Here is a 27,357-nt window from a genome sequence, read left to right as displayed (position 1 = left end):
TGAAGTCCTGTGGCTGTTTCTATGGGGGGGTCAGTTTAACAACCCTCAGGGCAGGCACCCACAGAAGTGGAGTCAGAAGGGAAGGCTGCAGTGCAGGCGGAGCCAAGGTCTTCCCTTGGACATCATCACAGTGCGTGGCCCCTGTTTGGTTGCCTTGAACACCTGCCATATCTGATTCCATGACACCCTGTGACTGAGGTCCATAAACCCTTGACATAACCCTTTGTGGAATCAGTGAGTCACCTCCTCAGCAAGAGTAACGAGGTGGCCGGAGGCCACATAGCAGGTGAGGCCCACCCCAACTAGAGCGAGCTGCGAGGTTGAAGAGAGAGGGCGACCAGGTGGGCTCCCGAGGAAGGAAGGGCTTTCTGTGATACCTGCATGACTTGGAGAGCAAAATCCCAATCATGCCAGAGAACTGGAAACAGAGGTGAGTCAGGTTGAGCACCAGGAAGACCAGCTAGGGGAGGCAACACAAACAAACCAGATGAACAAAAATGCTGGTAAATTGTTTCTTAAGGTCTAAGCTCCACAGGCCCTTGGGGCGGTTTGAATGCATCCAGCACGGAAATCCCACCCGGTGCCCGGTGTGATGGACACAAATGAGTTCGACGTGGGCCCCGCACTCTTCGAAACCCTGGAGTGTGAATATCACTCTCCTGCCTATCAGGTCTCCTAACCTCCATGCCAGGCCCTCCCAGTGTTTCCTCAAGATGCTCAAAAGAATGTTTTCATGTATTTGTGAAATTTATGAAATATGAAATATGTATTATCAGTTTCCTTGGACAAGTAAAAAACCTTTAAAAGCTCCCGTATAAGGAATTTCCTTCAAGTTCTGCTTATGGTTATCTCGCCACTGAGGAGCTACCCATTCGTCCATGCCTTCACTTATTCATGCCTTCATTCATTCAGAAGAACAAGGGGAAGAAGAGGATGCTCAGTAACATTGGGAAATAACCTCTTTGAGCCAAGTCGGCCTTGCAGAGCTCCTGTGGACCCTCTGAGTTGACGCTTTTAAGCTAAAAAGGTCCTCTTTTGGGGGATTCCCCCTTCCCTCCCTCTGGGGAGTAGTGCTGGCACACACTAACGTTCATTTCAAAGCAAAGAAAGAGTGAGCATGCAGGGAGTGCCGACTGCGTATCAGGCACTACGTCCCCGTGACTGGAAGAAGAATGGTAATCACTGCTTCACAGAAGACTGACACGAGGTAGCGTGTGTCGAAAGCACTCTGTGAACCACAACCACACGGTGAGCACTAATCTCACACCCCACCTTCCTGCCTCCACGCCCCCAGCCCATCACAAAGTGCTTTGTGGCTCTTGGATGGTCACGCGCCCAAACTCAGATTAGATCATGAACTTTTGGGGGGCCTTTTTTTTTTTTAAACTACAGATGTGTGTGTTTATAAAATTTATTTATTTTTGGCTGAGCTGGGTCTTCGTTGCTGCGCACGGGCTTTCTCTAGCTGCAGTGAGCGGGGGCTACTCTTCGTTGCGGTGTGCGGGCTTCTCATTGTGGTGGCTTCTCTTGTTGCAGAGCACGGGCTCTAGGCGCGTGGGCTTCAGTAGTTTTGGCACGTGGGCTCAGTAGTTGTGGCACGTGGGCTTAGTTGTGGCACGTGGGCTCAGTAGTTGTGGCGCACAGGCTTAGTTGCTCCGTGACATGTGGGATCTTCCCAGACCAGGGCTTGAACCCATGTTCCCTGCATTGGCAGGTGGATTCTTAACTACTGTGCCACCAGGGAAGCCCACCAGGAGGGGCCTTACACATTCCTTTCCGTCTTCTTTTGGAGTCATATGCACTGTGCCCCGTGGGCCCACTATCAGAAGCTGCAAATGTCATCAGAGAAAAGTTCATCTTGGGTGGTTAATGTGAGGTATTGGATAGCACCACTGTGTGCCAAGCCACACTGGAGTCTGGGACAGAAGGAAAAACCAGTAGCACTGACCCTGTCTTTGCTTAAAATTTTGATGTTTTGTCCACCACGAATTTTTTGGCATGAATTTTGACTTTTTGTTTTGCACTAGAATATTACTTACCTTGAGGACAGTTTTTGGTACCCGAGGTGAGTGTAGCACCTGGGAGCAGCCCATTCTCCCGTCCTTCACTTCCCTTTGTGCTCACACACAGGCACAGCTCTGAGGCTCCATTCACAACCCCAACATGGACTGTGTCATTCAACTGTCTCTAGAGTCTAAAAGCTCACAGCATTTCCTCTCTTCACTCCCAAGGCAAAGCATGCTTGACCTGGAGTGTCAGCTGGTCTGAGATCTTCATAGCAGAAAAGTGAAATATAGGCAAAAGGCAGCAAAGTTCCTGAGGAAAAGTTCAGAATGATTTCTGGTACTTTCCATTGCTCAAGGAAACTACAGGAATACATTCCATCTTACCAAGACCCATTGCGTTAAAGGCGTGTGCTCCTTCACCCCCTGCCCCCTGCCAGCTCATATGTTGAAGCCCTAACCCTCAGTGTGGCTGTTTTTGGAGATGGGCCCTCTCAGGAAGTAACTAAGGTTAAATGCGTTCATAAGGGTGAGGTCCCAACGATGGAATTAGGGTTCTTATAAGAAGAGGAAGAGATACCAGACACACCAGAGATCCCTCTCGGCACCACGTGAGGACACAGTAAGGCGGCTGTCTGCAAGCCAGGAAGGGAGCTCTCACCAGCACCCGACCACGCCATCACCTGCATCTCAGACTTCCAGCCTCCAGAACTGTGGAAAATCAGTGTTTGCCGTTTAAGTCCCCCAGAGTACGGTATTTCATTATGGCAGCCTGAGCTAAGATCCAGCTGCGGATAAGGCATGAGGCCTGGATGGAGGAGGGTGCCCAGCCCTGGGTGAAGCTCCTGTGTTCCATGAGTGGTCCAAGTGCCCAATGAACTCACCTCTGGAACAGTGGGGCTGAGTCACTGCAGAAGATGGTGACTGGCTCCAGCAGGGAGGAGAGGGTGAGACCCCAGTGGGGAGCATCTCAGCGCTCAGGGACACGCTTGAGAAGAGCTGGGTTGGAGGGTTGTAGAGGGTAAAGTGCACGGACACAGCCCTGGTGCTGTGGTCTATCCAACCACTGGCCCTGGGGCCGGTCAGGGCTGCATGTGCAGCAGGCCTGCAAAGTGGTGCAAGTCATAGGGACCCTAGCAGCACCCCGTCCCAGGCTCCACACCCAGACGCCGGATGCAACTCCTGGGCTCACAGAGCTGGACAGATGGCCCTTCTGCGTCTTCCGACCCCTTCAACAGGGACAGTTCATTGTCCCTCTCTCCTTGCCTGGGACCCCCAGGCAGAGGGAATCTTGCAGAGAGGAGGGCTTCCATTTCCCATAGGTACAACTCAGAGAGAAATACCCCATCTGTCACCACAAGGATTCTAGAATATTCATTTTTCTTTTTTGGCAATGGACTCCATCATTGGAAACAAGCTACCTTTTACCAATCCGTACTTACTAACAATTAAATCATTTCTTTGTTGTTGCTGTTGTTGTTACTAGCATTACTCAGAGGCAGGCATTACTGTAACTGCCACAGAGCTCCCTGTCAGTCTCAGACAATCTGTCACCACCGGTGTTAGCACAATACCAGGGAGGTGGTGGCAGGGGCAGTGCGACTGGTGGGACAGGCCAGGCTGGCCGACTGCAGTCTGTGACTGCAACGTGGTGGCTTGAGCCTCCGTCCCTCATCTGCACGATGCAGTAGGTTAGCCCTCCTTCATAGAGGTGCTCAAGGACCAAATGAGGCCGTATAAACACCCTGCTTAGCAGAGAACAAGCGTCCTTTAGGTTCTATAAGCTCCAGACCTTCTAGCAACCTGGAAGGAAGTGTTGGCTGGTGCTTTCTCATGCACTTAGAGGCTGCAGGGCTGAGCTTGCCCTCTACTTCTGTCACGGCCTAACCGCATGGCCCCGGGGAAGTGACTCTGTCATTGCACAGTAAGAACCACCTTGTTCAGGCCCTGGCAAGCTGCTCTCAGTGCAGACCTGCTGCACCCAGGCAGCCGTACTAGAGTGGACAAGTGTGGACGAAGCTGACCCTCTGAATCACACTGACCTTGTGCTGCCCAGGCCGAGCTCTCCTCCTGGGAGCCCCTGGGGCCACCTGGGGCCACTCTTTGGATCTCTGGGTCTATCACAGAGGGGGTTTCAGGGCCTCCATCTTTGGGGCCACATGTAGGGAAAGAGTCTTCCACAAGCTCTGAAAATGCGCTGGGAAGATGAGGAAGAAACCACCAATCAGAAGAAGAATCAGATGCACATTTCAAAGTCGGCCTTGCACCTGGGGGTTTCCAAGCCTGGCTGCACATGGGCACATACGCTGTCCTGACACAGGGCCCTCTGCTCCCTCAATCCCCCCTCGTGGTCCCCGGGCTCTAGCTTAAGCAGTAGAAGGCTGCACCTAAGTCATCCACCAGTCTGGCCTTGGCCATCAGATTGATTTCCATTACAGGATGAGGCAGGTAAGTGCCCATCTTCACTCACACCCTCCCACTAGAAAAAGATATGTGATATTCTAGTTTTAGATATTTTCGATAGAAATATTCTGGTTTTGCACAGAATGCCAGGTTTCTAAGAGGCCAAACAAAGAGTGGACTGAGTGAACTTGCAGCAGAATGCCAGGATAGGAAGAGGGTCCAGGAGGGAGCTGGCAGAGAAGGAAATGAAGGTAGAGGCCCACACTCTCCAAACCCCGGGGGTTGACATTTTCAAACCACAGCCAGACTCTCAGAGATGAGTAAAATGGTCTTTTGGTTTCCTGCCTGAATGTCTCCTAGATGTTTCTAACTTAATGTAGTTTTAGAAATAAGAAGAAAAGGGGAGCATCTTACCTCACATAAACTATCAGGAGTACCTTTTAGCTGTTTAATGACCAAATGGCCTAGGAGGTGGTGCTTTCCTCCAAGAGCTCTGGGCTGGAAGAAGAACAATGAAGATGCCTGGACACACAACATACCTGGAGCACCATAGTCCAGCCATGGGTGAGCTCTGGATCCCCTCAGGTACCAAATCAGAGGTCAGAACTTTACTTTCTTCTTGAAAACATTCTAAAGGTTTAGCCAGCATTCTAAGAAAGATAGCAGCTAACCTTCCCAGGCCTTGTAGCAAATCAGAATGATCCATTATTATCTTTTTCTAAAGTTTCTCCAGTGTCATCCCCGTAACCGCACAGAATACAACAAATGTAGAATTAGCAACACAACGTTTGAGGAATTCAGGACGAAGAATTGAATTTTTTTTTAAAGGTGGAAAATAAGAAGTAAGCAAAGTATACGGTTATGACTCAAAATGCACATCCACTGGTAACCTGGCTTCAGAAGGGCAGGACAAGCCTTGCCTCACGGCTTCCGGATGGTCCCATCTTAGCTTTCGCTCCTTCTTGCTCCAGAGGTGTCCCTGTGCCTCCGTGTCACAGCGCTTTGCTTACTGAACCAGCCTTCCATCCCCATGGGCCTACGAGCTCCTACGGACCAGCCATGCCCCTGCGTCCAGCTCTGGCCTGGCAAACAAGGGGTCTGAAGAAGCTGGTGTGGCTAAAGGGGGTGTGAGAGGAGGGGGCAGAGGTGTGAGGGGCAGAGAAGAGAATAGGACGCTCTGGGGACAGCCGCGGGCCTTACGACCTACAGATCGTTCAAGAACGTGCGCAGTGTTACAGGTCAGGTGTCTGTGGCTATTTCACCCCACTGTGACACCACCACTGTGAAGGGCAGATGGACGCCCACCTGAGCACCCGGCATGCTGGCTGTGGAGAGGCCTCCCCAGTACAGGCCTTCCAGCATCGTGGTCAGGCTCCAGTCCCACCAGCCATCCAAGCTTCTCGGGCCACTGAAGGAGTGCCTGGCACTTCTTAGAGCGAGAACAGAAACAAAGAATTATTTTTCTACCATAAAGTTGTGGGTATCCCTCACTTTTCACAAGTTCACTTTATGCCACCTCACTTTTAAGAAAGACGTACCTTCGTACCTGTGTTTGCTAACTGAAAGACATTCAAAGAGGAATTTTACTTTCACAAGAAAAGGTGAAACACAAGAACAGCATTCAGGCTTGGTACGTAGCAGTCACTATGGACGCGGCGCGGACTCCAGGCAGGGAAAGGGGCACCTCTGAGCTGCTTCCTGGGAAACGTGCTCAGCATCTCAGCAGCAAGCTGCCATGGCTTTGAACCGTCTATGGTTTATCTGTTTATTTTGTGCATCTGTTAGCAAGGCTTGTCCTAAGGTAACTGCTTCTTCACTTCACAGTGTTTCAGCTTAACAAAGGCTTTCATAGGAACGTTCTACTCTCAGGACAGCAGGGGTCACCTGTACTCGGCAGGAATGAAACAAAGCCACCTGCAGTGGGGAGTGCCCCCTAGCGGCAGGTGAGGAGACAGAATAGTGGAGAAAGCACTCGTTCACGTGCTCACTCATTCACTCCACAAACGTTACAGCGCCACAACTATGTGCAGGGCACTCTTCTGGGCACGGGAAACAACAGCAAATAAAATAAATCAGCAAAACAGATATTGTGTTAGTGAGAAAGGTTAAGGAGAGAAAACTAAGCAAGCTAGACAGGCAGGAAGTGGGGGGGCGGGGACAGGTGGAAATTTTTCTCTAAGTGGCCACAGAACACTTCAATACAAGGTGACGTTTCATCAAAGCCCTGAGGGCAATGAGGGGTCAGCCACATGGCGGCTGCGCAAGGGCGTTCCAGGCGGAGGAGAAGGGGAGGCAAAGCCCTGGATGGGTGTGTGCCTGGGAGGTTAAGGGACGGTGTGAAAGCCAGTGTGGCTGGTGCAGAGCATGCGTCGGGAGAGGAACAGAAAAGGGAGGCTGGGACCATGGGTAGAGATGCCATCCTTCCTCTGTGTTACTGCCTCCTGGGCCTGGCACTTAGTCTTTCCACAAAGACAAAAAAGCCAAAACAACAGCAAACCCTTGCTTCCCAGGATGGCTGTGAGCGTTAGATGAAAAAGCACAGACCAAGTGCTGTATTGGCACACAGTAGGGAGCCAACAAATGTTAGTGTGTTTTCTTTCCATCAACTTATTACACTTGTTAGGTATCTGTTGCACTCGCCAACAAGGAACCGATTTAAGGGAGCAACGAAATCACTTCAATCTGTCAAAATAGATCATCGTTAGCTCGCTCAGACAACGCAATAAAGCTGCGTGCATGGGCCAGAGCCGCTCACAGCAGCGTCGGGGCAGACCTGTGACCCTGAGTTGCAGCCAAAGGGAAAGGAAAAAGTTAAATTTCCTCAGAGAGAAAAAAAGTACTTCTCGCCTGGCTCTTAAAATCTTTCCTACGTGCGGCTTCGCAATAAGGGGCACTGAGTAAAGTCAGAGGTGACGAACTCAGAACATCCCCACAGCAAACAGAGATGGGTCTGATGTGGCTGCTTCACCCAGATCTCTCTCCGTGAACAGTGGGACCAAAATACGCTTCCTTTTCCTTACAGAGAGGCTACCTCCCATCTCTTCCTGGCCTTGATCTTTCATTTGTTTATACATTTTAAGAGTCTAATCTCTGCAGGCCCTTCATCGGGTGCTGGGTATCACTTCTCTACACTGATTGCAACCTTGGTCATACCATGTCAAACGCAGGGTGAGCTGGGGACCTGCAGGAACATTAGAGGCGGGGTCAGGAAAGTGAGGCACTCGGGAAGGAGACAGCTGGGGCAGGGTGGAGGGGCTGATGAAGAGCGAAGGAAGCAGACACAGTCATGTGAGCGTGCACAAATGCAGTCAGGGAAAGGCTAAGAAGGGAAGAAGCAGAGAGGCAAAGAGAGTGGGAGCGAAAGAGGAGAGAGGGGAGAGGGGAGATGCCGGCCAGTTCTCTACACAGTCCTAATGAGCTGCTCTGGAGTATCTGACCGACCAACTGTACATTTATAGATGATATGCTCCATATTCTGCATTAAAAATTAGAGAGATACAGACCTTTAAAGTCTTTAAAGCCACGTTGGGTTTGCACAGCTTGGGGGAAATATTACTACTTTCTGACACTCGTTCCCTATTGGGGTGACATTAAGGAAAAGTAAAGAAAGATGTGAATGTGACCCAGACATAAACGTCCCACACCCAGACTGTACACATCTCATGCCTCCTTCTTGATGCGCTCGGAGAGCAGGAAGTGAACCGAACAATCCAAGAACGTTCCCACTCTGTATTAATTGGAGCAGTTATACAGGACAGGCCTCCAAAGCTAGCTAAACAGCACAAAGGATAAAATCAGCCATTATTTTCCACTTATGGCACGTGGGTAGAGTGACTATTTTGTGTATCAGTGGTGATTTTTGTTTTACTTGGAATTCCATGGAAAACTTACTGAGTTCATAAAGACTTTAAATAAAACTCAAATATGATGGAATCCAGTAACATGATAATTTTTTGTTGAGACACAACAAATCAAGCAGGCCAACTGCCTCACCTTACAGATGAAGATACTAAGGTCCAGAGTCAACGGACTTGCCCAAGGTCACCTGGTGACCCAACGAGAGCTAGAAACCCGGCTCCTGAATGCAACTTAATCCATTTCCCTACTGCGCTTTAGCTCTTCGCCCTGGGATGCTAACAAACGCTAAGCTTTGGTAAGGAGCCGTGGGTGTGTCAGGATCTGACAGTGGAACATTCTGTTACAGTATATCCTATGATATCCTGTCATAGATATCCCTGCCCGGGGGACAGAGTGTCCAGAGAGAGCGAGTTTTTGCATCCTTGTAGGAACCACTGATCTATGCAAACCAACCGGGCCAGCGTGTGAGCCAGTAACCCAAGGACATCAACTGCTCTGTACACGAGACAACACACAAATATTATCTCAGCTGTGATATTTCTGATTTATCAATAGGCAAGAATTCATATAAGAAATATGTCAAGTAATGCTGCCATGAAATGTGAGGTAAAAAGTAAACTAGCAAAGCCAGAAATTTCTCAGGGGTGGAGTTCCATTTCCAGAGAGAACCACCCCAATGGTTACTTTGTTTTGTACACAGCGCCACCTGCCGGCACAAACTGTGAGCCTGCACAGGTAGGAGAGCTGAAAAGTGGGTCGTGAATGGAAATAATTGCTGGTTTTGCAAATAGGGAGACAGAGAATACCGCTTCGTTTCACTTCTAGAATGTTTGCCAGTAACAAGCTGGATTAATGAGTTATGGAGAGTCCAGACTCATGAACTGAGACACCCAGGTCCTACTTGCTGGTGGGTCCTAAATCTACCTTCACTCTCCATTATCTGGGTAGGCATCAATTACCCTCTCTCCTGTGCAAGATAAAAATAAATACGTCTTTAAATAATCGATAATATTAAATAGGTTTGCCAGACACTGACCCCTCCCAAAAATAATTCAACAAAAATAATTTACATCATAATAAATTACTTAGCCAAGGCAATGCATTCACAGAAAAGCCGCACGAATGTGGTTTTAAATATTCTCCAGAGAAAGTAAAACTTGGAAGACATCATTTGATTTTCTGCCACTGAAAACGTAGTAAAGAATCAATATGAATTCGTATCACGCACTTCAGAATTCAAAGCCAAATTGCTTAAAAGAACTTTCAAATGAATACTTTAGGCAGGTGAACATAAAGTCTGAGCACTGATTTAATAACAACTCTCAGTAAAAAGGAACACCAAATTAAATGTACACATTGATTATAACTTGCATCCCAATTTCAGAAACTTTGAAACGTGGAGAAGGAATAGGAACAACAAACGCTGTCAGTGGCTGCCTTGGGTGGTACGTTATGGAAATTTTTCTGCTTCCTATTTTTCAGTTCTTCCATGTTTACCTAGGAAGAACATTAGTACTTCTAAAAGTAAGAAAAAACAAATGAACATTAGAGAAAATACACTAGGGGGTATTACACTGGAAACTGGGCGTCATTGATTGTGGACTGCAACAATGTCCTTTCACTGAACAGCTTAGATGTCTTCAGCAAAAAAATAAATGGTCATACTCTGGTTTTGGTGCAGTTTCTCGCCTGCCAGACTTTAAAGTGCCTTGAAATATCATTGTCTCCCTATTTATTAAAACAAGGTGCTACGGACACACCCAAGGACTGCAAATGCAGGCCTCCGATCAACAGTGGAGAAAATCATGCCCCCAAGTCAATTTCAAACCTTCTCCATATTTCATATGTGGGAAGAGTTTTCTCCAGGCCTCAGTCTTGCAAAAAGGCCCCTCCCTCACTTGGCCTTTAAAAATGCTTCGATAAAACCGCTCAGGGAGTTCAGGGTTTAGGGGGGCATGAGCCACCCGTTCTCCTGGCTCAGCCTTGCAATAAACCTTTCCCTGCTCTGAACTCCCACGTTTTCGTTTGTTTGGCCTCACTATCTATCAGGCACATGAAACTTGCACTCGGTAAAATCATCTGCCAACAGATTACCTTTTCCTTTCAAATATGTGAGCTTTTAATTTCTTTTTCTTGCCTATTGCACTGGCAGGAGCTTCCAATACGATGTTTAGTAGGAGTGGTGAGAGAGGATCTCCTTGCTTTGTTTCTGATCTTAAAAAGCACTCTGGACCAGTCCCTCCCATCAGGAAGCTTGCACAAGCCTCTTAGATAGCCTCTTCCACCAGAGGGCAGACAGTGGAAGCGAGAAGAACTATAATCCTGCAGCCTGTGGAACAAAAACCACATTCACAGAAAGACAGACAAGATGAAAAGGCAGAGGGCTATGTATATGTACAGATGAAGGAACAAGATAACACCCCAGAAAAACAACTAAATGAAGTGGAGATAGGCAACCTTCCAGAAAAAGAATTCAGAGTAATGATAGTGAAGATGATCCAGGACATTGAAAAAAGAATGGAGGCAAAGATCGAGAAGATGCAAGAAATGTTTAACAAAGATCTAGAAGAATAAAGAACAAACAGACACGTGAACAATACAATAAATGAAATGAAAAATACACTAGAAGGAATAAATAGCAGAGTAACTGAGGCAGAAGAACGGATAAGTGACCTGGAAGACAGAATGGTGGAATTCACTGCTGCGGAACAGAATAAAGAAAAAAGAATGAAAAGAAATGAAGACAGCCTAAGAGACCTCTGGGACAACATAAAACGCAATAACATTCACATTATAGGGGTTCCAGAAGGCGAAGAGAAAGAGAAAGGACCTGAGAAAATATTTGAAGAGATTATAGTAGAAAACTTCCCTAACTTGGAATAGGAAATAGCCACCGAAGTCCAGGAAGTGCAGAGAGTCCCATACAGGATAAACCCAAGGAGAAACACATAGTAATTAAATTGGCAAAAATTAAACACAAAGAAAAATTATTGAAAGCAGCAAGGGAAAAATGACAAATAACATACAAGGGAATTCCCATAAGGTCAAGAGCTGATCTTTCAGCAGAAACTCTGCAAGTCAGAAGGGAGTGGCAGAATATATTTAAAGTGATGAAACAGAATAACCTACAACCAAGATTACTCTACCCAGCAAGAATCTCATTCAGATTCGATGGAGAAATCAGAAGCTTTACAGACAAGCAAAAGCTGAGAGAATTCAGCACCACCAAACCAGCTCTACAACAAATGCTAAAGGAACTTCTCTAAGTGGGAAACACAAGAGAAGAAAAGGACCTACAAAAACAAACCCACAACAATTAAGAAAATCGTAATAGGAACATACATATCTATAATTACCTTAAACGTGAATGGATTAAATGCTCCAACCAAAAGACACAGGCTCCCTGAATGAATACAAAAACAAGACCCATATATACGCTGTCTACAAGAGACCCACTTCAGAGCTAGGGACACATACAGACTGAAAGTGAGGGGATGGAAAAAGATATTCCATGCAAATGGATATCAAAAGAAAGCTGGAGTAGCAATGCTCATATCAGATAAAATAGACTTTAAAATAAAGAATGTTACAAGAGACAAGGAAGGACACTACATAATGATCAAGGGATCAACCCAAGAAGAAGATATAACAATTAGAAATATATATGCACCCAACATAGGAGCACCTCAACACATAAGGCAACTGCTAACAGCTCTAAAAGAGGAAATCAACAGTAACACAGTAATAGCGGGGGACTTTAACACCTCACTTACACCAATGGACAGATCATCCAAACAGAAAACTAATAAGGAAACACAAGCTTTAAATGACACAATAGACCAGATAGATTTAATTGATATTTATAGACATTGCATCCAAAAACAGCAGATTACACTTTCTTCTTAAGTGCGCACGGAACATTCTCCAGGATAGATCACATCTTGGGTCACAAATCAAGCCTCAGTAAATTTAAGAAAATTGAAATCACATCAAGAATCTTTTCCGACCACAACGCTATGAGATTAGAAATTATAGGGAAAAAAATGTAAAAAGCACAAACACATGGAGGCTAAACAATACATTACTAAATAACCAAGAAATCACTGAAGAAATGAAAGAGGAAATCAAAAAATACCTAGAGACAAATGACAATGAAAACACGACGATCCAAAACCTACGGGATGCAGCAAAAGCAGTTCTAAGAGGGTAGTTTATATATACAAGCCTACCTCAAGAAACAAGAAAAATCTCAAATAAACAATCTAACGTTACACCTAAAGGAACTAGAGAAAGAAGAACAAAAAAAACCCAAAGTTAGCAGAAGGAAAGAAATCATAAAGATCAGAGCAGAAATAAATGAAATAGAAAGAAAGAAAACAATGGCAAAGAGCAACAAAACTAAAAGCTGGTTCTTTGAGAAGATAAACAAAATTGATAAACCATTAGCCAGACTCATCAAGAAAAAGAGGGAGAGGACTCAAATCAGTAAAACTGTAAATGAAAAAGGAGAAGTTACAATGGACACCGCAGAAATACAAAGCATCCTAAAAGACTACTACAAGCAACTCTATGCCAATAAAATGGACAACCTGAAGATATGGACAATTTCTTAGAAAGGTATAACCTTCCAAGAGTAAACCAGGAAGAAATAGAAAATATGAACAGACCAGTCACAAGTAATGAAATTGAAACTGTGATTAAAAATCTTCCAACAAACAAAAGCTCAGGAACAGATGGCTTCACAGGCAAATTCTATCAAACATTTAGAGAAGAGCTAACACCCATCCTTCTCAAACTCTTCCAAAAAACTGCGGAGGAAGGAACACTCCCAAACTCATTCTATGAGGCCACCATCACCCTGATACCAAAACCAGACAGAGATACTACAAAAAAAAGAAAATTACAGACCAATATCACTGATGAAAATAGATGCAAAAATCCTCAACAAAATACTAGCAAACAGAATCCAACAACACGTTAAAAGGATCATACACCATGATCAAGTGGGATTTATCCAAGGGATGCAAGGATTCTTCAATATATGCAAATCAATCAATGTGATACATCATATTAACAGACTGAAGAATAAAAACCATATGATTATCTCAATAGATGCAGAAAAAGCTCTGAAAAAATTCAACACCCATTTATAATAAAAACTCTCCAGAAAGTGGGCATAGAGGGGAACCTACCTCAAGATAATAAAGGCCATATACAAGAAACCCACAGCAAACGTCATTCTCAATGGTGAAAGACTGAAAGTATTTCCTCTAAGATCAGGAACAAGACAAGGATGTCCACTCTCATCACTATTACTCAACATAGTTTTGGAAGTCCTAGCCACAGCAATCAGAGAAGAAAAAGAAATAAAAGGAATCCAAATTGGAAAAGAAGAAGTAAAACTGTCACTGTTTGCAGATGACATGATACTATACATAGAGAATCCTAAAAATGCCAACAGAAAACTACTAGAGCTAATCAATGGATTTGGTAAAGTTATGGGATAAAAAATTAATGCACAGAAATCTCTTGCATTCCTATACACTAATGATGAAAAAATCTGAAAGGGACGTTAAGGAAACACTCCCATTCACCACTGCAACAAAAAGAATAAAATACCTAGGAATAAGCCTACCTAGGGAAACAAAAGACCTGTATGCAGAAAACTATAAGACACTGATGAAAGAAATTAAAGATGATACAAACAGATGGAGAGATGTACCATGTTCTTGGACTGGAAGAATGAGTATTGTGAAAATGACTATACTACCCAAAGCAGTCTACAGATTCAGTGCAATCCCTATCAAACTACCAATGGCATTTTTTACAGAACTAGAACAAAAAATCTTAAGACTTGTATCAAGATACAAAAGACCCTGAATAGCCAAAGCGGTCTTGAGGGAAAAAAACGGAGCTGGAGGAATCAGACTTCCTGGCTTCAGACTACACTACAAAGCTACAGTAATCATGACAGTATGGCACTGGCACAAAAACAGAAATATAGATCAACGGAACAGGATAGAAAGCCCAGAGATAAACCCACTCACCTATGGTCAACTAATCTATACAAAGGAGGCAAGGATACACAATGGAGAAAAGACAGTCTCTTCAATAAATGCTGCTGGGAAAACTGGACAGCTACATGTAAAAGAATGAAATTAGAACACTCCCTAACACCATACACAAAAAATAAACTCAAAATGGATTAGAGACCTAAATGTAAGACCGGACACTGTAAAACTCTTGGAGGAAAACACAGGAAGAACACTCTTTGACATAAATCACAGCAAGATCTTTTTTGACCCACCTCCTAGAGAAATGGAAATAAAACCAAAAATAAACAAATGGGACCTAATGAAACTTCAAAGCTTTTGCAAAGCAACGGAAACTACAAACAAGACGAAAAGACAACCCTCAGAATGGGGAAAAATATTTGTAAACAAATCAACAGACAAAAGGATTAATCTCCAAGATATATAAACACCTCATGCAGCTCAATACTAAAAAAACAAACAACCCAATGCAAAAATGGGCAGAAGACCTAAATAGATATTTCTCCAAAGAAGACATACAGATGGCCAAGAAGCACATGAAAAGCTGCTCAACATCACTACTTATTAGAGAAATGCAAATCAAAACTACAATGAGGTATCACCTCACACCAGTTAGAACGGGCATCATCAGAAAATCTACAAACAACAAATGCTGGAGAGGGTGTGGATAAAAGGGAACCCTCTTGTACTGTTGTTGGGAATGTAAATTGATACAGCCACTATGGAGAACAGTATGGAGGTTCCTTAAAAAACTAAAAATAGAATTACCATATGACCCAGCAATCCCACTACTGGGCATATACCCAGAGAAAACCACAATTCAAAAAAACACATGCACCCCAATGTTCATAACAGCACTATTTACAATAGCCAGGTCATAGAAGCAACTTAATGCCCATCGACAGACGAATGGATAAAGAAGATGTGGTATATATATACAATGTAATATTACTCAGCCATAAAAAGGAACAAAATTGGGTCATTTGTTGAGATGTGGATGGACCTAGAGACTGTCATACAGAGTGAAGTATGTCAGAAAGAGAAAAACAAATATTGTATATTAACTCATATATGGGGAACCTAGAAAAATGGTACAGATGAACCGGTTTGCAGGGCAGAAATTGAGACACAGACGTAGAGAACACCAAGGGGGGAAAGTGGCGGGGGGGTGGGGATGGTGGTGGGATGAATTGGGAGGCTGGGATTGACATGTAGACACTAATATGTATAAAATGTATATCTAATAAGAACTTGCTGTATAAAAAAATAAATAAAATTAAATTAAATTTAAAAAAGCACTCTGTCTCACCATTAAGTACAAGGTTAAGTGTAGGGTTTTCATAAATACGCTTTATTAGTTTAGGGAAGCTCACTTCTATTCCTAGTTTGCTGAGAGTTGGGGGTTTTTTTCACGAATGAATGTCGAACCTTATCAAATGATTTTTTTCTGCATCTACTGAGATGATCATATGATTTTTCTTATTTAGTCTATTAATATGGTGAATTACGTTAACTATTTTCTTCTCATATCTCTTTTACCTTATAGGTAGCATCTACATCTCTATTTGGTTTCTTTGCAATTTATTTGCTGAGAAAACTGGTTCTCTGTGCTGTAAATTTCTCATCATCTTTCTTCCCATGGGGACCCACTGAGTGTACTCTCACATGAAAAGTCACAATGACCTTCTTAAAGCGCTAACAGTTCAAGGTCAGTATCAATAAAACTACTGCTGGATGTTGCATAACTAAATCACGTCTTCAGCAACAAAGCGCATTCAAGAGATGAACTTGATCATCACATGATTTGCAGTACAACTGCATATTCCTTCCTCCCTTCATTTATTCAACAAATATTTGTTCTGACCTACTGAACCCAAGTACTCATCTAGGGACTGGAGATACAGCAGTAAACCACAGCGACCAAGTCCTTGCTATCTGGACATCTATGGTAGCAAGACCAAAAAAAAAAAAAAAAAGCAAAAAACAGGAAAATACTTACACAACCACTGTAAAGCCAGGTGCCCTGAGGAAAAATAAAGGCAGGCACTGAGAGAGAGAGCTGGGATCAGAAGGGGGCTATCTTAGAGATGGTGGTCAGGGAGGTGCCCTTGCGTAGGGGCTCAGAACACAGACTTGAATGAGCTCTTTGAGGGAAATACTTTGGGAATCATCTGTGATATGGTTGGAGTGAGTAAGGTGACAGGGTGTAAATGAGATGGGGGAAATTGCCAGGGGCCCTCGGCTGTCAAAGGGAGTGCGGTGAGGGATCTCTGGAGAGACTGGTCAGGGGAGGGGCAGTCTGCTTTGTGGTCCTAAAAGCCCTTTGGAAGCAGAGAAGCAAATGAAAGCTTCCTGCATAGTCTAGGCAAGGGATGATGGCTGGACTTTGCTTGGGGAAGACTAATTTGAGACTTCAGATAAAGGTCATTGAAACAAGATATAGTGATAAAATGGATAAATGTTGGGGGGTTGGAATGAACTCAACTGTCAAGGAAGAATAATTCTGTGAATGCAATGCTTTTTCCTCATTCAATGTTATTTATTAAGCACCTACTGTGAATGTAAAAGCAAGTCTCTAGAACAGATGTGTATTGTAAACAGGAAAGAACACAGAGAGGCCTGAGAAATCAAAATGTTGAGGCATTTAAAGAGGACTGTCAAAGGACACACTGCAGTAAACTGGGTGAATAAATCGGTCACTGATCATCCAGCTATTCATTCCACAGACACATCATTCACTGAGGATTCATCATTCATTCCACAGATGAATCATTCACTGATCATCTATTCATTCAACAAACAAGTCGTTTGCTGATTATCCATCTTTTCACTGGACAGATAAATGAATCACTCACTGACCATCCATCTGGTCATTTGATCACACACTCATGGAGCACCAAAGTGCCGGGTACTGTGATAGTTCTGGGGACACAAATATAAACTTGCTGTGGAAGCTTTCCTCAAAGAGCTCAGACAAAGAAAGAGTGGGTGAGTTTGATGAGCCACCTGCTTTAAGCAGGTAGAAATAAAAACACTGGGCTGCTGGGGGAAGGGGAAGTGCTACAAGACAAGAAGGAGGGAGGCTTCTGAGAGGAAATCAAAGCTAACTGGAAAAAATGAACCTCTCCAAGATGACAGCTTGGGAAGGATGGACAAAGTTGTGGATGAGGGATGTCCCTATTGGAGGCCCAGGACTACTATCCGGTGTTTGAAGCACAGGATACCTGAAGTGCAATAGTAGACGAGCTAGAATAAAGGTTTGGGTCAGATCATGTCATGCAAAGCAGCCTAAACTTTTCCCTATCGCTCTGGGAGCTCTTGGTGGTCTTGATGCAACAGAGCAGCTTGGTAAACCTAGATTTCAGAAAAGGAAGTGGACGTAAGGGACATGGACACAGGGGGCTCCAGGAAAGAGGTAACAGTCAGAGACTCACGGTCAGCTGACTGCCTTTCTTTGGATGCCACTGCTTCTTGGATATCCCTGGAATAAGCTTCAAAATCTATATGAAAAGCAAAATCATAATGTTTCATTTAAAACCACAGACTCCCCTGAAATTAATACCGACTCTGTCCATGGATAAGGGACATTGCCCCTGGTGTATTTCTGCACATTGCTTTATGGATTACAAAATCCCCTCAAAACAGTGTTTCACTGCATCATCACAACAGAGGGAAAGGCAGATGTCACGTCCCCAGCCCCCAAAAGGAGCAGGAGTTCCAAGTGCCTGTGTGGCTTTCCAAAGACGACCCATCAGCCGGTGTGGGGACCAAGACCTGGGATTCTGCCTTTCAGGGTGCTTGCGTTGCCCTTTCAGAGGACACTTCTTGCTCTTTTCTCTTAGAAGGAGAGAAAAAGACATAAGAGCATCCTGCTACAAATGTCACTGTTCCTTCCCCACAGCCCTTCTCTCCCGAAGTTTGTGGAATCCATGGAAGTCCCCTTGCCAGCTGACCCGAGACTTGGAGCCCTGCCGTGTGGTGGCACCTGCCAGGATGTGCCGGGTAAGGAAAACAATGTGGCCTGAACGCGAGCAGCAAAATCAAATGCATCACTAGGGGAGGGAAGCGGGGAGAAGACAGAGGCTGGGCCAGAACCTTTCTCACTGACAGACAAAGAACACTTCTCTAAATCTTCAGGCACAAAAATAGTTTCTGTGCAATCTGAAAACCAGTGATAAAGGGGCCGGTTGAGAATCAGGGAAGGAGGAGGAGCAGATGTATGCAGATGCCAACTGTAGTCCAGACACTGCACACACTTTCCAGTTTAGAGATGAGGAAAGAGATGCCACGAGCATCACACATGCAGCAAGTGGTGGGTGTAGGTAAAGGCCCCTGGTTGATGTGATTCCACATCTAAAGCACCAGGGTACTTCTGGTGGAGAAGCTGGGTGCTGGGGATCGCTCTTCCCAGGGAGGCCTCCTTGGGGCCGCAGCGTCACCAGCAGCGAGAACCCGGTGCACACCGGTCGTGGACTCCCTGGGGGCTGCTCCCGTGGCTGAGAGGGCAGGTGGTGAGGACAGTGTAGTAGTTATATAAGGATCTGACCTGTCTGGCTCCACGGACAGTGGACTAGACTTTGATGACTTTAAAAAGACCCCAAATCTTAAGGATCCCAGCACTCCCTCTGCTCTGCAAAAGGGAACTTAAACATCATATTCAATTTAACATTGACACTAAACAAACTTTTAAGTATTAAACATTTGAACCAAAAAAACCCATTTGGTTTAAAAAGCCTACAGATTGCACAAGCATGCTCTGTTTTAAACAAATCCGACATAAATTTGAAAACTGTGCTTCTGAGATAAATGCCGTAGAGTGGCGGTTTTCACCCGTGGCACACACACCAACAGGAAGAAGCAGACATGTGGAAGGACACAGCCTTGCACAACCACTTCCCCTGGGGCCAGGCCTAGCCCAGGACCCATGTGACCTGAGAGGGGCCTGTCCAACCCTCTGCCCCCCTCCCCCAGCATGGGTTACTCATGCATATTCCAGAAACAGTCTGGGAACACGGAGTTTCTCCTAATCCTTACTCATCTGTCAGTAAGTGCCTGGTATAACAATTCTAAAAATTGGTGATAGAATTTATGATAAAGGATCAATAACAAAGAAAAAATTTACAAGGAGGTAAAAAAAAATGACATCCCAATAAAGAAAGCTTTTACTTTCTTTTTTTAAAATTTACTTATTTATTTGTTTGTTTATTTATTTATTTTTGGCTGCATTGGGTCTTTGTTGCTGCGCGCAGGCTTTCTCTAGTTGCAGCGAGCGGGGGCTACTCTTTGCTGCGGTGCGTGGGCTTCTCATTGTGGTGGCTTCTTTTGTTGCAGAGCACGCACAGGCTTCAGTAGATGCGTCGCGTGGGCTCAGTAGTTGTGGCTCGCGGGCTCTAGAGCGTAGGCTCAGTAGTTGTGGCACACGGGCTTAGTTGCTCTGCAGCATGTGGGATCTTCCCAGACCAGGGCTCGAACCCGTGTCCCCTGCGTTGGCAGCCGGATTCTTATCCACTGTGCCACCAGGGGAGTCCGAGAAAGCTTTTATTCTCTACCATGAGGGAGGGAGTCGGATTCTTTGGGAATAAAGGTTGTGATATATTAGTCTAGGGACAATCATTCACTTTGCTGAAACTTGAACCACTGTGTGTGTTTCCACTACAAGTCCCTCTGATACTTTCAGGACAGGCTTTGATTCAGAAAAATTCCATTCACCTCAAGAATGTGGCGACGCCTCCGCTACAAAGAAGGGCACAGTTGCCCTTTATGTGCTCGTGCCCCTTCAGCCACGGAGGCCAGCTGTACTCGGAGCTCTCAGTATGGAAGATCTGTACGGCCCCACAGAGGAGATAAAGTAAATAAATAAATGGAGAAAGGTTCTGAGGGCTTGGCAAGAGCTCTGTCTCCAGCTCATAAATAAAAGCTCCTCTGGGGCTTCCCTGGTGGCGCAGTGGTTGAGAGTCTGCCTGCCGATGCAGGGGACACGGGTTCGTGCCCCGGTCCGGGAAGATCCCACATGCCGCAGAGCGGCTGGGCCCGTGAGCCATGGCCGCTGAGCCTGCGCGTCCGGAGCCTGTGCTCCGCAACAGGAGAGGCCACAACAGTGAGAGGCCCGCGTACCGCCAAAAAAAAAAAAAAAAAAAGCAGCACATGAAAAAAATGTTAAACATCATTAGTCGTGATCAAAACGCAAATTAAAGGCCACAGTGTGATACCCTTTTACACACACTAGAATGGCTATGATCAAGAAAACTAAAAATAACAAATGTTGCAATGATGTAGAGACATTGGAACCCTTAAACACTGCTTGTGGAGCTGTCAAACAGTACAGCCTATGTATACAATAGTTTGGCTTTTCCTCAAAAAGATAAAAATATAATTTATATAGTTCAACAACTCCTCCACCCCTAAATAGGTACCCCCCCCAACTGAAAACAAGTGCTCAAACGAAAACTTGTACAATATTCATAGCAGCACTGGTCACAATAGCCAAAAGCTAGAAACAACTCAAATGTCCATCAACTAGTGAATGGATAGACAAAATTAGGTGGAACCATAAACTGCCGTATTATTCTGTCATATAAAGGGATAAGGTAAAATGGTACAGCTACTATGAAAACCAGTCTGGTGGTTCTTCAAACACTTAAATGTAGAATTAATGTATGATTCAGCAATCTCTCTTCAGGATATGTACCCAAAAGATTTGAAACCAGAGACTCAAACAGATATCTGTACACTCATATTCATAGCAGCATTATTCACAATGGCTATATTTCCACAAAGGTGAAAGCAACCCAAGTGCCCCTTAAGGGAAGAATAAATAAACAAAATGTGGTGTATACACAAAGGAATATTACTCAGCTATAAAAACTAAGGAAATTCTGACACACGCTACAACGTGGACGAATCTTAAAATCAGCCAGTCATGGAAGGACAAGTATTAAATGATTCTACTGATATGAGGTCCTCCGAGCAGTTCAGTGCAGAGATGGAGGATAGAATGTGGTGGTGGGGGGGAGGGGGAATGTGGAGTTAGTGTTTAATCCATACAGAATTTCACTTAGGGAAAAGGAAAAAGTTCTGGAGGTGGTCATATTTGTACAACAATGTGTGAATGCAGTTAATGTCATAGAACTGTATACCTAAAATGGTTTCAATGGTAAGTGTTATGTTATGCATATTTAAACAATGAAAGTACTGATAACAACACAGATCAACACTGAAAGCATCCTAAAGGAAAGAAGCCATACAGAAAAGCCCACCAAAATTGGAGTTATCCGGGCACCTTAAATCCATCAAAGCTGTGAAAATGAAGGAAAGTCTCAGGAACAGTGCTAGAAAAAGAAAACTGGATCAGAAAGGAAAAAAGACATTTTCACACAGTTGGGATGAGCGGTAAAAGTTGAAGTGGGCCTGTGGTTTGGATTATAAGGTGGAAACCATAATGCCTTCCTCATTTGGGGTTATGTGGTGAGTGCCTGGGGTAAAACACACTGGAGTATTTCGTGCCACTTCAGCAAATATGGTGAAGCATATGGTAAAGCTGAGGAATCTGAATGTTGAGGTAAAGGGTACTTTGTACTGCAACTGCAGGTTTTCTGTATGTTTGAAATTACTGGAAAGTAAATTACTTTTCAAAACAACCATTTCAGTATCATACCAGAAAAGCAGAGAAGCTTCAAACTTCCTTATAGAGACCAAGCCTCTGGAACTCAGATCCAGTTCACCCAAAGTGGTGAGGCTAATTGCCCTTGTAGGAGTCCACATGTCATTAAGAGGCACTATGGGAAGACTATATTAGTAGCCACCATGTCTTGGGTGTTGTGGATGACCTGGATATGGTTGAAACAGTGGGATTTTTTAAATTCCAATATTCTACTGCCCCATCATAAATCTATTAGATGTTACAGCACACCTGAAACTAACACGACGTCGTCTATCAACTATACTCCAATTTTTAAAAAATTAAAAAAATAAACTATTACAGTTAAAAAAAAAGCAACAGTTAGAACTAGTAAGCAAATTCAGTAAACCTGGAGGCTACAAAATCAATATAAAAAATTAGTTGCATTTCTATACACTGACAACAAACCATCAGCAAGAGAAATTAAGAAAACAATCTCATTTACGATTGCATCAAAAAGAACAAAATACTTAGGAAAAAATTTGACCAAGGGCTTGAAAGACCTGTACACTGAAAACTGTAAGACAGTGAAGAGAGAAATCAAAGAAGATACAAATATTTGGAAAGATATTCTGTGCTTATGATTAAAAGAATTAATATATTAAAACATCTATCCAAAGCAAACTACAGATTTAACACAGTCCCTATCAAAATTCCAATGGCAGTTTTCAAAAAAATAGAGCAAACGACCCTAAAATGTGTATGGAACCACAAAGGAACCCCAATGGCCAAAGCACCTTGAGAAAGAAGAACCAAGCTGGGAGGCGTCACACTTCTGACTTCACGCTGCACTACAATGCTATGGTAACCCAAACACAGTAGCTTTGGAATAAAAACAGGCACATAGACCAGAGGAACAGGATAAAGAGCCCAGCAATAAAGCCACACATACGCGGGCAGTTAATTCACGACACACCAGCCAAGAACGTACGATGGGGAAAAGACAGTCCTCTCAATAAGTGGTGCTGGGTAAACTGGACACCACACACAAAAGAACACCACAGACACCATCTTACATCACACACAAAAACTGACTAAAAACACACATGCAATTTTCCACATCAAGCCCTTCCTCTTCTGGGCCCTCTGAATGCCGACTCCCCCAGCACAGAAAGCATCTCCCCACTTTTCCTCACCTTTCTGCTCTTTCTCCCCCTGCAGGAGTGTCTCACCCCGCGCCTCCCCGCAGGTGCCAAGGAAACTGATCTCCCTGCTCCCATTCATTGGCAGGCAGAGCCAAGCCTCAGGCAGGACCTGAGTCAGAGAGGCGGGCTCAGTGACCCCTGTGAACCGTGGGGGAAATGTAGGTGCACCAAGCAGAGGCAGCACCCCTGCCAGCAGTCCTGCTGAATCCATTAAATTTCGGAAATTCAAACTAAAATGGAGCTGAATATCCCATAACTCCTACAAAAATATTTAAGGAAAAATTCATTGGAGGTGATATGGAATGAAATGAATGTAGACACAAACTTTACAACTTATGCCAAAATTTACTCAAAATTGTCTATAGATAAATTTTATTTTTCTTTAAATATTTATTTAGTTATTTGTTTTTATTTGGTTGCACTGGGTCTTAGTTGCAGCATGTGGGCTCCTTAGTTGCGGCATGCAAACTCTTAGTTGCAGTATGCACGTGGGATCTAGTTCCCTGACCAGGGATCAAACCCTGGACCCCTGCCCTGGGAGTGCGGAGACTTAACCACTACACCACCAGGGAAATCCCTACAGACAAATTTTAAATGCAAAACTGTAAAATATCTAGAAGAAAACTTAGAAGGAAATCCACGTGATCTTGGGTTTAGTGATGAGGTTTAAAAAACAACACCAAAAGCCTATCCACAAAAGAACAATAAACAACATGAACTTTATAAAATTAAAAATGTCTACTATGTGAAGGACTTTGCTCAGAGAACCAAAAGGCAAGCCACAAACTGGGAGAAAATATTTGCAACACATATATCTGATAGAATTTATACTCAAAATACAGAAAGAACTCTAAACTGTCAACTGAAAGCAAAACACACAACATGAGAGTTGCGAGTTAAGTTTTATTCAGGGTCTTACTGAGAACTATAGCCCAGGAGACAAACTCTCAGTAGCTCTGAGAAGCTGTTTCAGAAGAGGTAGGGGAAGAGGCAGTATATATATGAATTTTTCGGCTGGGAAATACAAGTAGTCAACCATAAAAAGATTACTGCTAATCACAAAGAACGGAAATCTCCAGTTAATGATTTTAGTGCTTTTCTATGTATGGGAAGGTGCAAGAATCACTGAAATTTTTCCTTCCATATGCATCTTAACTATCTAGGGGCCCGAATATCCAAAGCACAGAGCGCTTCATCCTGTGTTTTCCATCCTGAATTCCCCTCAGGGCACACTGTCAGTGGGTGACTGCAGTGAGCTGTGACTTAATCCTTTGTATAATGATGAGTGATGATGAGTGACACTCTTGTTTTTGTTTGCAAAAACAAACAACTCACTGAAAATGCATAAAGATCTGAACAGACACCTTGCCAAAGAAGATAATATACATAGTAAATAAGCATACAACATAATGCTCAACACCATACAATCACAAATTAAACCAACAGTGAGGTAGCACTGCACACCTACAGAACCACTAAACTAAAAAAGAAAAATGACAATACCAATTGCTGGAGGGTGACAAACAACAGAAATTCTAATTCATGGTTGATGGAATGACCACAGCCACTTTGGAAGATAGTTTTACCGTTTTTTTCCCAAAGCTAAACAAGTCTCACCTTAGGAGCCAATAATCGTGACTCTAAGTATTTAGGCAGCTGCTTTGAAAAACTATCCAAACAAAAAATAGCATGCAACTATGCACAGCAGCTCTATTCCTAATAGCTAAAAACTTTTAAGAATTCAGGAAGCCCTTCAGTAGATGAATGCATAAGCATGTCGAGGGGAGCAGAATATGCCCCCCCCCAAAATATGCCTCTTTGGCATAAAGATTATTGGGGGCTGATTAATTTTTAAAAACAGCAGACACAGGGGCCTCCCTGGTGGCGCAGTGGTTTAGAGTCCGCCTGCCGATGCAGGGGACACAGGTTCGTGCCCCGGTCCGGGAAGATCCCACATGCCGCAGAGCGGCTGGGCCCGTGAGCCATGGGCGCTGAGCCTGCGTGTCTGGAGCCTGTGCTCCGCAACGGGGAGAGGCTGCAACAGTGAGAGGCCCACGTATAACAAAGAAAAAGACAAAAAAAACCCAGCAGACACAAAAGAATCTCTGAAAACCAGAACAGAATTGCCCTTTTGAGAGGGAAATTTACAGTTTTAAGGGAAATCTCCATTTTTAAGGGTGTCTCCCTCTCTACCAGGAATAGAAGGATGACTAAATTTCAAGAAACTCTTATGAAAGGAGAAGGCCTGGACTTAAACCTGCATAACAACCATTCCCTCCTTTACTGTGCTTTGCCTGATAACCGCTCTTAACTGGATCCCCACTCCCTCCACATCTTCCTTTTGTTTTTAGACGAAGATGGTATTTAAGGATGATGGCTTAGGCCACTTTGGGGAGTTACTCATTTTTTCTGGGTCTCTCCCATGTATATAGGAGGCATTCATGTTATTAAACTTCTGTTTGTTTTTCTCCTATTAATCTGCATTTTATTAAGGAGGGCTCTCAGCCAAGATCCTCGAAGGGGAGAAAGAAAATTATTTTCCCTCCCATACACATACAACGGAATACAATTCAGCAATAGAAAGGAATGAAACGTCAGCTCACGTAAGGACACGGATGAATCTTCCGTGCATATTGCCAAGTGAAAGAATTCAAACCGAAGGGGCTACAGTATGACCCCTATTTATACAGTATTCTGCAAAACTATAGCGATGATAAACAGATCACGGGGCAGGGGTCTGAAGTATTCCGTATGATATTTAGTGATGGACACTGCCACTATACATGTGTCAGTGTAATGGAGCAGGGACCTGTGAGCCCTTCCCAGGACAGATGCTCCCTCCCCCATGTCCTCCACCTGCCTCTTGTCTGTAGAAAAACTTTGGCCAGAGAATAAGCTTCATCAGAGAAGTGAGAAAACGCAGAAGCAAAGGAAAGCAGTCAAACACGACAAAATAATAATAGTTTAGCCATTACACAGAGCCAGGGACCTTTAGTTCCTCCTCAAGGGCTACAGATAATTTTCTGAGCCATGTCCTTTGAGCTGTCCTGCAGATACTGAAAGCCCCACCAGGCGGAAGAAGTTAACTACATAATGACCAGACTGTAGCCATGACATAAGCTGTTCCACCTTGCAAAATTCCAAGAACTGGCCTCAAGGAAATGGGAACAAACGGACCCTAGAACTGAAGATTAGCTGTACTTAAAGCAATCAAGATGACACTGATCAGACCACCACATGACCAACGTCAAGACGACCGTCAGAGCCGACTGTGCTGTTCCGCACGTAGCCCCCTCCCTCTGCCTATACACTCCTAAAACTCCCCTTTAAAAGTTCTTCCCCTGCCCCCAACAGCAACTGGGATTTGGTTTTTGGATGCAAGTCCACCTTCTCCCCAGGTTGCCAGCCTCCTGAGTAAAGCAAACTTTCCTTTCCAACCAACACTTGTCTCTTGAGTATTGGCTTTCAAGTGGCGAGCAGCCAACCCTGAGTTTGGTCACATCAAAACCTACAGATTTTTTTACATAACAATGAATAAACCATAATCAATTCAAAGTAAGTTATTTAGGATGTAGGAGTGGTGCAGGATGGAACACAAAACATGACAAAGAATCTAACTGCACTAGAAACACATGGAAAAAAAACTCACTGTAGGTTATGGGGCAGAAGGTACTGAGCTCAGTGATTTGGAAACGAATGGAATAACGGCAAAATGTACGGTTCATAAACAGTGCACTCTATTTCATAAAGTCCTTTCCCATGGGGTAGTAGCTAACAATTCTGAAACCACTATATCTCTAATCCGAAAAGGAGCAATGAACTGAATAAATGGCAGATAGTGGGAGCCAGGTTCCTCACTGTTGGAGTGGTAGTTTGTAAGGAGAGAAGCCTCTGCTCTCCTCCTGGGTCTGAGCTTCCTGGGAGGATGGTGCGGGGAACTGACTGGCCCTAGGGAGTGCACAGCTCTTTACCCTGGGAAGGCCCTGCAGACAAAGGAACCTCACACTCAATCTTTCCACCCAGAACAGCTGGGCATTTAACTCTCAGCAATCTGGAATCAGTTAGTTGCAGCTTTCAAGACATTCTCGCCCCCAAGCACATAAAGGGGTATGGAGATCTTGCCTTATCCCTAAGTTGGCCCAGAATGCAGGCCCTTCCAGGTCCTGGGACGTGGAAGGCTGGAGGTGCCCGGGTCTCTGAGCAGCAGCAGAGAGCAA

General features: G+C 44.2%; 1 protein-coding gene across 1 annotated transcript in view; it reads right to left on the bottom strand.

Moving 5' to 3' along the window:
- Positions 1 to 2,724: 2,724 nt before the first annotated feature.
- Positions 2,725 to 27,357, bottom strand: part of PKD1L1 (polycystin 1 like 1, transient receptor potential channel interacting) — a 29,752-nt gene continuing 5,119 nt past the window's right edge. Inside the window, 8 exon segments of the mRNA XM_065884348.1 lie at positions 2,725 to 2,791; positions 2,888 to 2,957; positions 2,960 to 3,108; positions 3,976 to 3,997; positions 4,046 to 4,200; positions 4,250 to 4,368; positions 4,821 to 4,904; positions 5,712 to 5,835. Of these exon segments, the coding sequence (XP_065740420.1) occupies positions 2,725 to 2,791; positions 2,888 to 2,957; positions 2,960 to 3,108; positions 3,976 to 3,997; positions 4,046 to 4,200; positions 4,250 to 4,368; positions 4,821 to 4,904; positions 5,712 to 5,835 (790 nt within the window).

Source organism: Phocoena phocoena, chromosome 9 (assembly GCF_963924675.1).
Source record: "Phocoena phocoena chromosome 9, mPhoPho1.1, whole genome shotgun sequence".
NCBI lineage: Eukaryota > Metazoa > Chordata > Mammalia > Artiodactyla > Phocoenidae > Phocoena > Phocoena phocoena.
This window is presented reverse-complemented; position numbering and strand designations above follow the sequence as displayed.